This window comes from Terrapene carolina, unplaced genomic scaffold (assembly GCF_002925995.2).
Source record: "Terrapene carolina triunguis isolate 2854851 unplaced genomic scaffold, T_m_triunguis-2.0 Scaffold633, whole genome shotgun sequence".
Taxonomy (NCBI): Eukaryota; Metazoa; Chordata; order Testudines; family Emydidae; genus Terrapene; species Terrapene triunguis.
The window spans coordinates 2928463-2943091 of NW_020664984.1; the positions used below are offsets into that span (position 1 = coordinate 2928463).

General features: G+C 53.7%; 1 protein-coding gene across 1 annotated transcript in view; it reads right to left on the reverse strand.

The window, feature by feature from the left end:
* The window catches only part of DYSF (dysferlin), a 270372-nt gene that overhangs the window by 168870 nt on the left and 86873 nt on the right, over window positions 1-14629 (reverse strand). The window contains exons 16-20 of the mRNA XM_029913433.1: window positions 14441-14523; window positions 7897-8012; window positions 5619-5732; window positions 4653-4830; window positions 2171-2295 (exon numbers count right to left, since the gene is read on the reverse strand). Coding sequence (XP_029769293.1) covers window positions 2171-2295; window positions 4653-4830; window positions 5619-5732; window positions 7897-8012; window positions 14441-14523 — 616 coding nt within the window. The remainder of the gene's footprint in view (window positions 1-2170; window positions 2296-4652; window positions 4831-5618; window positions 5733-7896; window positions 8013-14440; window positions 14524-14629) is intronic.

The window sequence follows — 14629 nt, forward strand, 5'->3', positions numbered from 1 at the left end:
TACGGTGCGGTATTTGCAGTTGCTGAGCGCAGCGTGTGCGCAGGCTGCAGCTGGTGCACGGAACATCATATTTTTGAATAGCGCAAACATTTCTGCTTTGGCAGCGCAGCTCCCTTCCAAGCGAGGTTGAATTACGGGAAAGTATGAAGTGCAAAGCACGCCAGCCTGGGAGCGAGTCAAGCAGATTCCCGTGGTTCCAAACAGTCCTTTTCGTTTAGTCCTTAGTCACCTCACTTATATTTAGACATGTTCCCTCCTGTGTCCCCTCAGTGTGTCTTTCCTGTTTGCCATCGTATGTGACTATTTATCGAAGCCAGATGTTTGCAAGCGAGAGCCCCTCCCTGAGTCACTCTCTCCCTGCTCAAGGCAGAGTCCCCTGGATGTGACATTAAATAAGTCTGTCGGAAGCTCTAAAATAGTTAAAATCTAAGGACTTGTTAATGAGACGGAGAATTGCCTAGTGGTTAAAGGTCGGGGGGGACTGGAGTCAGGAGGTTTGACTTCTATGCCCAGCTCTGTCACTAGCTCACTCTGTGACCTTGGGTAAACCACTTCCCTGCTCTGATCCTCAGTTTCCTCTGCTGTAATTTCGCCGGCCCCTCTCCACTGCTCAGGGCACTCCCAGAATGAGAAAGCTACAGCTTTAGTTCAGCTCTATTTCCAGTGGCAAATATTCCAATTAGCAGACTTTCCCACAAGAACCGCAGCCGCCCTCCCTAACCTCCTCAGGACAGCTCACGTAACTCAGTCTTCCACCCCCTGAGCCTCAGAACCCCCAAGCTCCCTAAACACCAAGCAGGACAGGTGGGCCTTGCAACACGCCAGCCTCCACAGACCCCAGGGAGGATGCCTCAGGGAGAACATCCTGCCAGCAGCTGTCTCGTCTCCCTGCTCAGGTCCCCGCACTGAGCTCGGCAGCAGTGGTCTGGCCCAAGGACAGCCACTGCAGAGGCTGGGGTGGGGGGTGTTATCTGCTGCCTGCGTGACCCACTGCTCAATCGGTGGCCGGCCGCATTCAATGCCAGCCTGAGCTTCGGAGTGACTCCGTGGGGGGAATAAGACTTAGCCACTGCTGTCCAGGGAAGGCACGTGGAGATCAGCAAGTGAAAGGCAGTGCGTGGGGGAGACTGAAGGGTTTTTCCAGCTAGCACATGGCTCACATGCTCGCCGATGGGCGAGGGCATTCGAATATCAGGAGTTCACATTTCTCTCTGTTCCTCCTAGCGATGGGGCTGGATTCAGACGTCTCTCCCACAGCAGGAGGAGAAGGGAGCTGGTTTGGATTCATAACCCCATTCTCTAGAGTTGGGTTCTGGTCAGGAATCCAGAACCAGAACGGCTTTTCCCCCGAATAGATTCACATGTCCCCAAAAGGCTAAAATCATGCCGGTTTCCCTTCTGTCCCATCCCAAACCTAGCTGCAGCTAAGCCTCAAACCCAAACCGGACCTAATCCAGATCTGAGATCTTTGCCTCTGAGGCACCTCTGACCTCCCCATGAGACACCCAACGCCTCCCCGGCCATAGCAGCCACTCCCCTCCATGAATCACAGAAAGCACTATCACTCCTGTACTAAGTGAGGTGACGAGGACAGTAATGTCTGTCTAGAACAGTGTGGTTCAAATTGCAAATCAGGAGTCCCCAGGACTAAGGGGGAAAGAAAAAAGAGCCTTTTCTTCTACTTTCTGGGTGGATCACCGTCAATCCTCCGATGCCTTCTGCCATTCTTAGTTCCCCACACCCACCATCACACCCTGTATTCCTGGAGATCACCACTTACCACCTGTCTGAGTGCAGCCTCCTCTGGGGAGGAACACTGAGGCTGTTTTAACAACTGTTTAAAGCCAGGACGTGAAGGATACTATTGGCTAAATGGGGACTTAGAGAGGCTGAATGTAATGATGATAATTATTTGGCCTCCTAGACACTGGCATTAACTCCCCGATTCATTTCCCAACAGCTTTAGTGATCCCAAGCTTGAGGAGCTTGGTTTTCTATCTCTGAAAGATGCCGCCCCCTGCAGTATCATGCCCCCAGAGTCACTAATGAGCTCAATACAGATTCCTCCTTGGTGTACATGAGGTCATACTAATAAGGCTCAGCACAAACCCCAGGAGACCTGACAGCCCTGGGCTCTCCCATGGATATGCAAAGGCAACGCTTTACTCACCAGCCTGTCTGCAGTGCGTTGGAGAAGGTTCTGCATGTCCGTTCTGTGGCTGATATCCTCCCAGTAGGACGACAGCACCACCACGGGCTTCACATTGCCCCAGGGGAGGTAGTAATACTGGCAACCTGTGGGACAGAACACACTCGTATCTGGCTCTGTGTGGGGGACGTCACCTGCGACCGACTGGCCCATAGACAGAGAAAGGGGCAGAGGCCTGGTGCATTGTGCTCTTTGACCTGAAGGGCAAAGGTTTTAGTCCTGGTTCCCTCTGTGTGTGAAGCAATGAGATTAATTATAATCCAATCAGCCTTGGTATGAAACGAGATGTCTAGTGCAACTCGAACTGTTGTAACAAACCCACAGCTATGTAGATGCCACTATGCTCGGGCCAGCTGGGACCTCCTGGGGACAGAAAAAGGTTCTGCTCCAAAAGCGCAGGCCCCTGGAGCTAAAGAGGAGTCTCCATTATCTGTTGTTATTGGGCCTATGACTCATATTTGAACAGTTCTGATGTCCTGCAGAGGAGGGCAGCAATACACACACACACTATCAGTTCATTGCAATCTTAATAATAGCTTACACATCTGTCACACCATTTATACCCGAACCCTTCCCCTATCCTCATGCACCGAAATCACTCCACCCACCACAGCAAGGCAGCCACTGCTGGGGTGCAACTGAGGGCAGCTGAGTCCCCTGCAACACCACTCAACAGTTTCAGCTGGGGAGTGAAGAAGCATACCACATCCAACTAAAACAACAACAGGAGGAAATTTTAGGCAGGCAGAATCCAATTGCCCGACATGGAACGTGGCCGGGCCAGCCACCCTAAACATTGCAAAAATGGCCATGGCATCTTGGATGGCCCTGAGCGCTCAAGGAGTTCTGCTCCGCTCGAGGAGATGGAAGGAGGAGGTACATTTTACTCAGGGGTGCGGGCTCTTGAAGGTATCCCACCAAAAAAGGAACAGCCAATAGTGGTAGGGTGGCCAGGTGTCCGGTTTTCATCCCAGTCAAAAAGGGACCCTGGCGGCGGTGCTGATCGGACCATTAAAAGTCCGGTCAGTGGCTCAGTGGAGCTAAGGTTGCCACAGTGGAGCTAAGGCAGGCTCACGGAAGCAGTGGCATGTCACCCCTCTCTCTGGCTCCTATACGTAGAAGCACCAGGAGGCTCTGCACGCTGCTCCCACCCCAAGCACCAGCTCTGAAGCTGCCATTGGCCGGGAACCTCGGCCAATAGGAGCTGCGGGGGCGGCGCCTGCGGACGGGGCAGCGTGCAGAGCCACCTGGCCATGCCTCTGTGTAGGAGCCAGAGAGGAGACATGTTGCTGCTTCTGGGAGCTGCTTGAGGTAAGCGCCACCTGGAGCCTGCACTCCTGTCCCCCTCCTGTGCCCCAACCCCCTGCCCCAGCCCTGATCTGCCTCCCGCCCTCCAAACCCCTCTATCCCAGCCTGGAGCACCCTCCTATACCCCAAGCCCCTCATCCCCAGCCCCACCCCAGAGTCTGCATCGGCAGATGGAGCCCTCACACACACCCCGTGCCCCAACCCCCTGCCCCAGCCCTGATCCACCTCCTGGACTCTGAACCCCTCATCCCCAGCCCCATCCCAGAGTCTGCACTGCCAGCCACAGCCCTCACCCCCCGCACCCCTGCCCTAGCCGAGCCCCCTCCCGCACTCCAAACCCCTCATCCCCAGCCCCACCCCAGAATCTGAACCGCCAGCCACCGCCCTCACTACCCCCACCCCAAGCCCCTGCCCCAGCCAAGCCCCCTCCCACACTCCAAACCCCTCAGCCCCAGCACCACCCCAGAATCTGCACCGCCAGCCAGCGCCCTCAGTACCCCCACCCCAAGCCCCTGCCCCAGCCAAGCCCCCTCCCACACTCCAAACCCCTCAGCCCCAGCCCGGAGCCCCCTCCTGCACCCCAAATCCCTCATCCCCGGCCCCACATCAGAGCCCGCAAGCGGAGCCCTCACCCCCTCCCGCACCCCAACCCCCTGAGCCAACCCAGTCAAAAAGAGCGAGAGAGTGAGAGTGGGGCGAGCGAGCAACGGGGGGGGGGCAGGAGTGAGCAGGGGCGGGGCCTTGGAGAGGGGCAGGGGGCGTGGCCAGGGTGTTAGGTTTTGTGCAAATAGAAAGTTGACAACCCTAAACAGTGGAACACACTGTATCTCTTCCATTCGCATCCTGGCTCAAAGCGTGTGTGTGTGTGTGTGTGTGTGTGTGTGTGTGTGTGTGTGTGTGTGCGCGCGCACCATGGTTGCCAGGATACAGCAGCGCAATGACAGAGACTTGAGGGAGCAGGAAGGCCAGGAAACCTGCCAGGATGCAGGTGGTTTCCTCTGCCCATCGTATAAGGGACATTGCCTCTGGGCGGCTGGAGTCATATGGGCCCCATGGGCTCGACCTGGTTTGAGGAGCGGTCTCCTTGCCACGCCGCTCCCCCTTCCCCGTGCCCGCGCACCCGCCCGTGCCTCACCGTCAAACACAGCCCCGCTGTACTGCGTGGCGGAGGCCAGCGGCAGGCACGTGTTGTCAAACTTGTTGCCGTAGTTGCCGATGCTGACTTCGAACTGGATGGCGGCGTCGACGTCCTGAAGCATGCTGGCCGAGTAGAAGGCGGCGAAGAGGCAGTACTTGCGCCGCCGCAGGTGCTTCTGCAACACACAGAGCCGGCCCCGTGGGAGGAGCCGCAGCTTCTGACCTGGGGCCTCTCCCAGCCAAACCCTCGCCCACTCCCGCATGCGCCGCTTCCCAGGATGGCGTGGAAGGGGCAGGGAGGAGCAGCTGAAGGCCAGCATGCAAGAGAGCTGCCCCTCTCTCCCCACATGAAGGGGGAGACAGGCGGCAGATAGCTCCAGAGACACATTGCAGGGAGCAAGAAGGTTCTGCAGGGCTGAGTTGGCAAGGGAAAAGCACAAGCAGTGGAAAGCAATCCTGACAGGGAGACCTGGGAGAGACCCTGCCCGAGGAGCTGGGCAGAGACCGGGCTGCAAGCTGCCCCAGTTTGCATTTCACTCTTGTGTGGGTGTACTGCGGGGAGGGAGGCTGACCTAGGGCTGGGGCCCAGAGAGCCGGTAGGCACCTGAGGACTAAGTGGGATCCCTTCTGGAGACCGTTTGAACTGAGAGTTCCCAAAGGGCCCCTGAAGAGACTGGACGGCCCCAGCACAGGGCCCCAAAGGGCGACCTCTCTCCAGGAGAGGGTGGTCAAGAGGCAGTAGACGACCACGCCGTATACCCTCAATGCCCGAGTCAGCGAGGAGATGAGTCTGCGACAGCAGTTGGCTAATAGGGAGAGCCTTTTGGCTCCAACTGTGGAGCAACGGGCTTCAGTTCTGGAGGTTGCAGATTCAGTCCCCAGCTCCGCCAATTACCAACCCTGTGATTTATAACCAGCATGATGCCTGGGTCCTCAGTAGTGATTCAGCAAGGATGCCACATACCTCTAGCCGTAGAATATCGTCAGGCGGGATGTCCTCCAACTTCTGCTCAATATGTTCCACCAGTTTTGTCTCCAGCTCCATCAGCAACCTGCCCCGAAAGGCCACTCCCTCTCCCTTAGAGTTAGATAAGAAGAAAGTGCTGTTACCAAGACAGCTGCAGCTCAGATATGCTCCCACTGGAGTCTATGGGTATGTCTACACTACCCGCCAGATCGGCGGGTAGTGATCGATCTATCGGGGATCGATTTATCGCGTCTAGTGTAGACGCGATAAATCGATCCCCGATCGCTCTGCCGTCAACTCCGGAACTCCACCACAGCAAGAGGCAGAAGTGGAGTCGACGGGGGAGCCGCGGTCGTCGATCCCGTGCCATGAGGGCGTGAAGTAAGTGATTCTAAGTCGATCTAAGATACGTTGACTTGAACTATGTTATTCTCGTAGCTGAAGTTGCGTATCTTAGATCGATCTCCCACCCACCCAGTGTAGACCAGTCCTATGGGAGCTCTGCCGTTGATTTTGTTCAGTTCAAGAGGAGCAGGATCGGGCAATGTATTTACGCAGCCCCTTACAGATGTAAAGCAGACGATGTTATTTTTTTGACGATGTATTTCCCAAGAGGGGTAATAATTTCCTGTAGGTGCAATGGATCCTGTTGAGATCTGGGAGAAGAGCAGCTTTTTCGATTCAGTGGCAGTTGTGAAAAATCAAAAGAGTTTCCATCTGGGTCAAACCGACTGAAAATTTGGGGAATTTTTGGTGAAACAAAAACATCCACTGGGGGTCTGTTCTAGAGTGGGGATTCGAACGTGGGTTTCCCACATCTGGGGTAAGTGTCCTAAGCACTCAGCTAAAGGCTATTTGGGGGAACAGGGCAAGGAGGTAGCACCACCTCCTCCGCCGCTGCCGCCTGCTTTGTGACTGGCTGAACCAATTTGCATCCAGTTTGTGAATAGTTTTATGTCGACCAAAGCCACGTTTTTTGGCAAACTATTCTTCCGAAAAATAGCACCTGGCTCCAATCCTCGTACCGATTGTGACGTTGCACTCTATAGGATGTTATGAAAATATGCTAATAAGAGTGAATATAATGTAACTGGAATGTGCTTCATGCAAAAGGTCTCTTGTATCATTACAAAGCTTATAATCCACTGAGTGTGTTCATCCTATTTGTATGAATGTATCATTCTTGTATCTGAAACTAGAAATATGAAATAGAACTCTGAGGGCCTATTGTAATTATGCAAAGTGTGGGCCATTATTGGTGGTTTGGACTTTTGATGGCTCCCATCAACCAGGACAATTGACTGTAGATGGCTCTGTTTTACTTGTGAGTCTTCCTGTATACGTGTGTGCTAGCAAGTGCGTAATGAAGTCTTACAGTGCCATGTAATCATGTCACCTGAACTGGAACCCATCTTTAAGCTAGTGCTTTTCCATTTAGAAGGAGGGGTGGGAACCCAGAGAGGGACAAAGGATTCCTGCCTTGTGCAAAAGATATATAAGTGGGTGGAACAGAACAAAGGGGCTGTTGTCATGAGAAATCCCCTAGCTACCACCTGAGCTGGAACAAGGACTGTACCAGGGGAAAGGATTGGGCCCAGACTAGGAAGGCATCCAGTCTGTGATAGAAGCTTATTGAAACGTCTGAGGGCGAGCTTTTATCTGTATTCAGTTTTCTTACTGTACTAGGCTTAGACTTGCGTGTTTTATTTTATTTTGCTTGGTGATTCACTTTGTTCTGTCTGTTATTATTTGGAACCACTTAAATCCTACTTTTTGTATTTAATAAAATCACTTTTTACTTATTAATTAACCCAGAGTATGTCTTAATACCTGCAGGGGGGCAAATAGCTGTGCATATCTCTCTATCAGTGTTATAGATGGCGAACAATTTATGAGTTTATCCTGTATAAGCTTTATACAGGGTAAAACGGATTTCTTTGGGGTTTGGACCCCATTGGGAGCTGGGTGCCTGAATGCTGGAGACAGGAGCACTTCTTAAGCTCTTTTCAGTTAAGCCTGCAGCTTTTGGGGGACGTAGTTCAGACCTGGGTCTGTGTTTGTAGCAGGCTAGCGTGTCTGGCTCAAACCAGGCAGGGCACTGAAGTCCCAAGCTGCCAGGGAAAACAGGCTTAGAGGTAGTCTCGACACATCAGGAGGCAGTCCCAAAGGGGGTTTCTCTGATCCAACCCGTCACAACGATTAATGAAAGTTCAGGATAATGAGTGTTTCACTTTGCAAAGAAGAATTTTTGAAAACTGAACAACCACAACTTCACCTTTCCCATGTTGAGTTCCTCGTAGGGATCTGGAAACCCGGTAAATTCCCTCGGGCTGCCGTAAAGGTTTACGTAACAGGGCCCAAACGTTGGCAGGAATCCCAGCCCGTCGTCCACTAGGAGACCACAGGGAGCAATCAGTTACTGAGCCACCACAACAGCACTTCTCATTAATGCATAAAAAGAGAACGGGCACTGAGCAAACTATAGCATATCCCTCTAACTACAGGGTTATGGGTCCAATGGGTGCTAAGGGCAGGAACACGGATCCCTTCTGGACTAGACTCTGTTATTATCTTAGAATCATAGAATCATAGGACTGGAAGGGACCTCGAGAGGTCATCTAGTTCACTCCCCTGCACTCAAAGCAGGACTAAGTATTAATCCCTGACAGGGGTTTGTCCAACCTGCTCTTAAAAAAATCCAATGATGGAGATTCCACAACCGCCCTGGGCAATTTATTCCAGTGCTTAACCACCCTGACAGTGAGGAAGTTTTTCCTAATGTCCAACCTAAACCTCCCTGGCTGCAATTTAACCCCATTGCTTCTTGTCCTATCCTCAGAGGTTAACAAGAACAATTTTTCTCCCTCCTCCTCCTAACAACCTTTTATGTACTTGAAAATTATCATGTCCCCTCTCAGTCTTCTCTTCTCCGGACTAAACAAACCCAATTTTTTCAATCTTCCCCCACAGGTCATGTTTTCTAGACCTCTAATCATTTTTGTTGCTCTTCTCTGGACTTTCTCCAATTTGTCCACATCTTTCCTGATGTGTAGCACCCAGAACTGGACACAATACTCCAGTTGAGGGCTAATCAGTGCAGAGTAGAGCGAAAGAATTAATTCTTGTGTCTTTCTTACAACACTCCTGCTAATACATCCCAGAATGATGTTTGCTTTTTTTGCAACAGTGTTATCTTATAGTGGAACAGCTGGGTAGCAGTTCCCTCCTCCACTGCACGCTCTATAAATGGGCCCACTGCAGGTCTGGTTCCAATCTCACACACACAAGGGTAACTCCATGAGACCATGCCACACCCCAAATGTGACTGCTTTATGCCACGCCCACATTGCACAACACACACACTGGCAATTTCACCGGCTCATGGATCCTGCGAGTGGCTAGAACCTCTCCATTGCCACCCACTATAGGGCTTGTCGCTGAGCTAAAGGAGGCGTGGCTGGGGTGTCAATGCCACAGCACAGCCAGAGGCAGCCAGGCCTTAAGATAGCCCTGGGGCTGATCTAACTTACACCAAGGATCTAATCGCTCCTGATTGGTGGTTTAAAGCCCACTTTGCATTCCCCAGCCTCCCTGGCTGCACCAAGCACAGACATAGTCTGGGATTGGGGCCATCGACGTCAATGGGGTGACATCAGCATGAGTGAGGTCAGAATCAGGCCCTGGTTAGGTGACAGATCTGTTTACTCTGTACAACTACACTGGCAGAACTGAGAGCCCTTTACGTGCGGCGCTAAGGCCAGTCCCATTCCCAATAAAGCCAGTCACAAAGCGCTGGCGGACGGGCCACCCAGCACTTCCTCCATCCCACACACAGCAGTGGACACAACTATACAATTCAACAGAGGGAGACCCTGCCAGTGAGAGCCTGATCTCAGGGACTCCGGTCCAGCCAATCTGCAGTAATCACACTGAATTCACAGGAGCTACTTCCGATATACACTGGGGAGCCATGGCAGTGCTAGGCCATGTCCACACCAGAGAGGGGCCCAAGCCACAAAATTCAGATCGGGATCCAGATTTTAGCCCCATTCCCTCTTTCAGGGTGTTTGGAATTTAGAGAACGGAATTTATCCTGGGAAGATGAAGGCTCTCCTCTTCCTATAGTCCCATATTTGGGGGGTACTAAAGGAGTGGGCTGGATTCCCAGCACGTGTCAATCAGCATCACTCCACTGCCCACAGTGAACTGGGGATCTATCCCACTCACTGCCATGGAGCGTGTGCCGGTTTACACCAGATGAGGATCTGGCTCAGCGCCCTCTTCCTTAGGACACCTAATGATCCATCAGGTGACCCTCAGTCCATTGTTTGAGAGAGTGGCATCAGATGCTAGGTGTCTGATGCAGCAGCACGAGGAGAGCAGGAATAAATCTTGTACTTTGAAACCAGCCAGGCCCAATGCACCAGGTCTTGGCCCAGTGAGCAGCACAACACATCCTCGGCCCTGCTTACCACACGAAACACCGTCGGTGTTCAACAGAAAGATCATCACTAACAGAGAGCAGTGCCTCGTGCTTGGCATACCAACCCCACCAGAGGCCAAAGGACAGTGGAGACTCCATACCATGGCCCATCCCCCCCCACAGATGATCCAAGGGGGGGCACATATGAGGCTGGAGGAGGTCTGGGGTCATATCTCGGTGGCTCGCTCCCTTTGACAAGCCACGTTTCAGACACTGAGGCTTTTGCTGATCCTGGTTCTGTCCAGGGTCCCAGTGTGTCTAAACACGGCTAAAACGGCCACATTACCGAACCGTAATTGCAACCAACAGGCTAGAGGGACGTACTGCCTGTAGCTTTCAGGGGCTTCGTGAGAACAGGAAACTCATCTGAGGCACAAAGAAACGGAGAGAAGGTTAGAGTGGGAACAAGAGAGAAGGGGTGGAAGGAGCGTGACATGAGACCAATGCATTCTGGGAAATGTAAGCTGCTGCTGCAATGGGGCTTTTTGTGCCAGACTCTAGAGAGAGATCGAGAGGGGAACTGAACAGCTATAGTCTCCTAGGTCACTCTGGCTGGAAGCTATTCATGCTGCACCATATCACATGTGGCCCTGGGAGTGGATTGGGAGCCTTTCCTACAGAGCCCAGGCCTGGCCTCCTTAATCAAGTCAGCCGGCCAAACCGCCTCCCAGGAGCGCAGCGGAGGTCCAAATCTACCTCCCTGCTCTGTCCCCCACAATGCATTGCACCAAATCTAGCTGTGGCTCAGGCCCGTCTCGGACAATGGCAACACCCAACCCCTTCACCCAAAGGTCCCCGGGGCTGCAACGGGCATCCCAAAGCACCATGGAACAACTAGGGGCTTCCATTCTGCTCCTCTATAAACGCTGTCTCCCCAGAGCTGGCCTTTGGTTCTGTGGGGCCCTGCGCAAGGCGAGACATATGGGGCCTCAGACAGAGGGCTTGGAAACTGGCTGGGTCGGGAGTGTTGGTCATTAGGGGGATGTGGAAGAGGGGAATCAGCCCCTTGATGGCTGCTGAATCCAGGCTAGGACATGGGGGGACCCTGTGTGGTGACTGTAGGCCAGAGAGACCCACAAGGTGTGTTTGTGTCCAGCCGCCTTTGTATGCATCACAGCCAAGCCCCAGGATTTCTCTACCACATGGGACACTGCACATCTTGTATCTGGGGGACAGGACAGATAGGGAATAAGGGGCATCTCGGCGCATGGGGCAGGGGAAGGAAAGGGTGTATCCCAGTGGTTCGTCCTTCGAAGAGTGAGGTTGCAATGGGCTGTCGAGTGGGGATCCTCTGGGTACCCGGTAGGTATGAGTGTAGGTCCCTGTGTGGCCTCCCACAACACCCACGTGACCTGCTCCTGTGGCCGGCAGAGAAGTTAACTGTAAGAGGGTCCCTCTGTATCCACATACCTACATGGCCCCGCTGAGCCATTGCTCGGGACTAAAACCCTTTGTGGCTGCCAGTCTCGGCTCCCAATGCGCTTTGCAGTGCAACAGCCCTTAAGAGCACAGGGCTGGGTCTGGCCTAAGGGAAATGCTTCCAAACACCTCCAACGGACCCCTCTTCCCTGTCGCCCGCTCCCTCGCTCTCTCTAGGGATCTGCAGCTGCCCAGGCTGGCCCATACGTTAGGTCTCTCCCAGGAAAGGGAGGATGAATAGATGAAGCCCGTGTCAGTGGGCGCATGGCATTGCAGTCTGAACTCCATACTCTGCATGCGTTGGCAGGGCAGTTTGTGTTGTAAGAACAGGTTAGCTGCGCCCTAAGGCCCCAACTGCATTACAGACCTTGACCGAGTTTGTCACCAGGTTGACACCATGTGTTTTAGGCCCAGGCATTCCTTTCCTAAGCACGGTGAGGGCACCATGTTTCAACCCGGCTTGTAAGCAGAGCTGCGGCTGGAATCTCACCTGGAAGTTCTGCTGCGTATATGTTTTTGAGCGGGGGGTCATTTAACAGGGCACGAGTAATATGGTTAGCTGGTGCCTCTACCTCCCTGGTCTATAAGCAAGATCCCAAAATGCATTGCACCACGTGAGAAAATACCCACAATCCTCTGCCACTCAGCGGAGACAGGGGGGGTGCAGCTGCCCCAAATTTCCCAGAGTGCACCAGTGGGAACATGGCTGGGCTATGCAATAAGTATGGGCAGGCCAAGACCATTGACACGTGATTGGTCCAGGAGAAATGCTACAGTGTGGATACGCCAAACCATGCAAGCTGCAATTGTGTCAGCACCTGGCGCCCGTTCACAAGGGTTCTGTCTGGAGCGCAGCTGGTACAAACCCACTGGAGCATAGCGGTGAGGACAGTCAGAACAGAGCCGCAAAGGGAGTTAGCTGCAGGAGTTATTCAGTAACCGATGGGGTTAGGGCAGGTTCAGGCTACAGTCCCTACCACAGCTGCAAAGACCTGGGTTATTCAGAAATCACCACGACACGACACAGTGAACGGTGAGTCCCTGCACTTCCTCCCGCCTGACACGAATACCATGACACGGACGGTGTGATTGAGGTCTGGCAGCTGATGGCTAGACCCCCCCCCCAGCCCCTACTAGGGAGGTCTTCAGGACTTGAACCCAAGACCCTCAGCACGAGCTGCTACCACTGGAGCTAGCAAGACCAAGCCTCACTGCTACAGCAAATAACAGGCTCATAAACCTCTTATGTGAGCCAGCCACTGAGGGTACATCTAAGTCCAGCCTCTGATTCCGGTTTGACCTCCAGTCCCCCTTTTGGACCTGGGTCCTAGGACTCTGCTGGGCGGGGGGGTTGTCAGAACCCAAATCCCACTGCGACTTGGATCTAAGCCTGTCATTTTGCAGTGCGGACACTGCTCAAGCCACAGACCCGGGTCAGAAGGTCTGCGTAGTGCAGTGTGGATGCTTTAGCATGGCTGAGAGACCTGGGACCAGCAACTGTAAACCCAGGTTTACACCTGGCATTGGCCACTGTTGGAAGACAGGATACTGGGCTAGATGGACCTTTGGTCTGGCCCCACTGTGGCCATTCTTATGTTCTTATGTCGGTTTACAATGCAGTGTGGATGCTCCAGCACATGGCTGGAAACACAGAATCCACAAGCCCAAGCCCAACAGATCCGGGTTTACAGGGCGGTGTAGACATACCCTGGAGGGAAGACACTTAGTCAGGACTTAGCAGAGTCCCAGATCCCTGAAACCACACAGTCTTTCCCCACCCTCTGTGCACTGAGAACAGGCAGGGCGGAATCTTCCCGGCTCCTAGATTACAATGTGAAGGTGGGTTCAAACTAAGGCAAAATGAGCTCCACCCTCCCTAATGCTTCTTTACTGAGATGCCAGGGCACGCTCAGACAGAGCAATTCTGCACCCCTGCCCCACAGAGCTTGCACTTCAAAGGGGACACACGTGCAGAAGTTCAAACGCCCAACGGGCCACCACCGGCGCTTCACAAGGACGTTCCCAATGCCCAAGCAACCCAGGCCCCAGCGGGAGGTTAGCGGGGCTTGCACCAGTGAAGAAGCAAGGGGAGAGTTTGGCTAAGTGAATCCAAAGATACCCCGTGGATATAGGTCCCGATCCAGCAAAACATGTAAGTAAGTGCTTACCCCTTGGACTGGAGCAGGCACAGTGAAGCCAGGGGGATAATCCACCTTCTTCAAGTTACACACCTGCTTAAGTGCTTTGCTGGACCGGGCCATAGCCAATAACTGGAAGACACGCTGGGGTCCCGCAGTGAGGATTTGGGGTCAAATTGTGCCCCCCATTCGGAGCTTTGCCACTGGCATCAATAGAGGCAGGGTTTAGCCCTGGATGCCCTAGTGCCAAGTGATGACTGCCCCTTCCACGGGTGCCCATGGGACAGGGAGGGCACAAGATGCCTCCCCGTCTTTGTACCCCACACTGTGCAAGAGCCAGCCCCACCTCAGCCCCGGCTGTCTCTTCAGCAGCCAGCAGAGCCGTCTGACAGCACAAGAGGGTGTATGCTCCCCTCCTGTCCACAGGCAGGGTCCTCTTGCATGCCCGGCGCTCATCCCACCGATTTCGAGTGCCCCTGCTGGGACGGAGCTGGGCTGCAGCCAAAACCCACCCAGAGCTTTAGCGCAGACGACATTCACGACATGCCTTAAAGAGTCACCCACTTCTGTCGCGACCCAACCTAAGTCAGAGTCACTTGAGATTCCCCCACGCTCGCCCGTCGGAGGGGAAGGCACCAGCCCCCACCAGCCCCCAGGGTTTCATAGAGAGGATCCCGGTCAGTAATTCTCCTTCACCAAAGCCAAGACCAGCCTCCGAGCCACGAGCATGCATTCCCTATAGCGCCCAGTGCAAACTCCAGGCACGGGCCTCTCCTTACCTTCCAGCTCTCCTCCCGGGGCGGAGATTTGAGACATGCGCAGGTGGGTTGTGCCGATGACATCGTTGTGAGTGACACGGTCCCTGAAATAAGGGGTTTGGTTTAACTGTAGCAAGTGTTTGGTTGATCATGCTTTGCCCATAAAGAGCCTTCCTTTGGGAGAGCGCCACGTTCTTTACGAACGTTAAC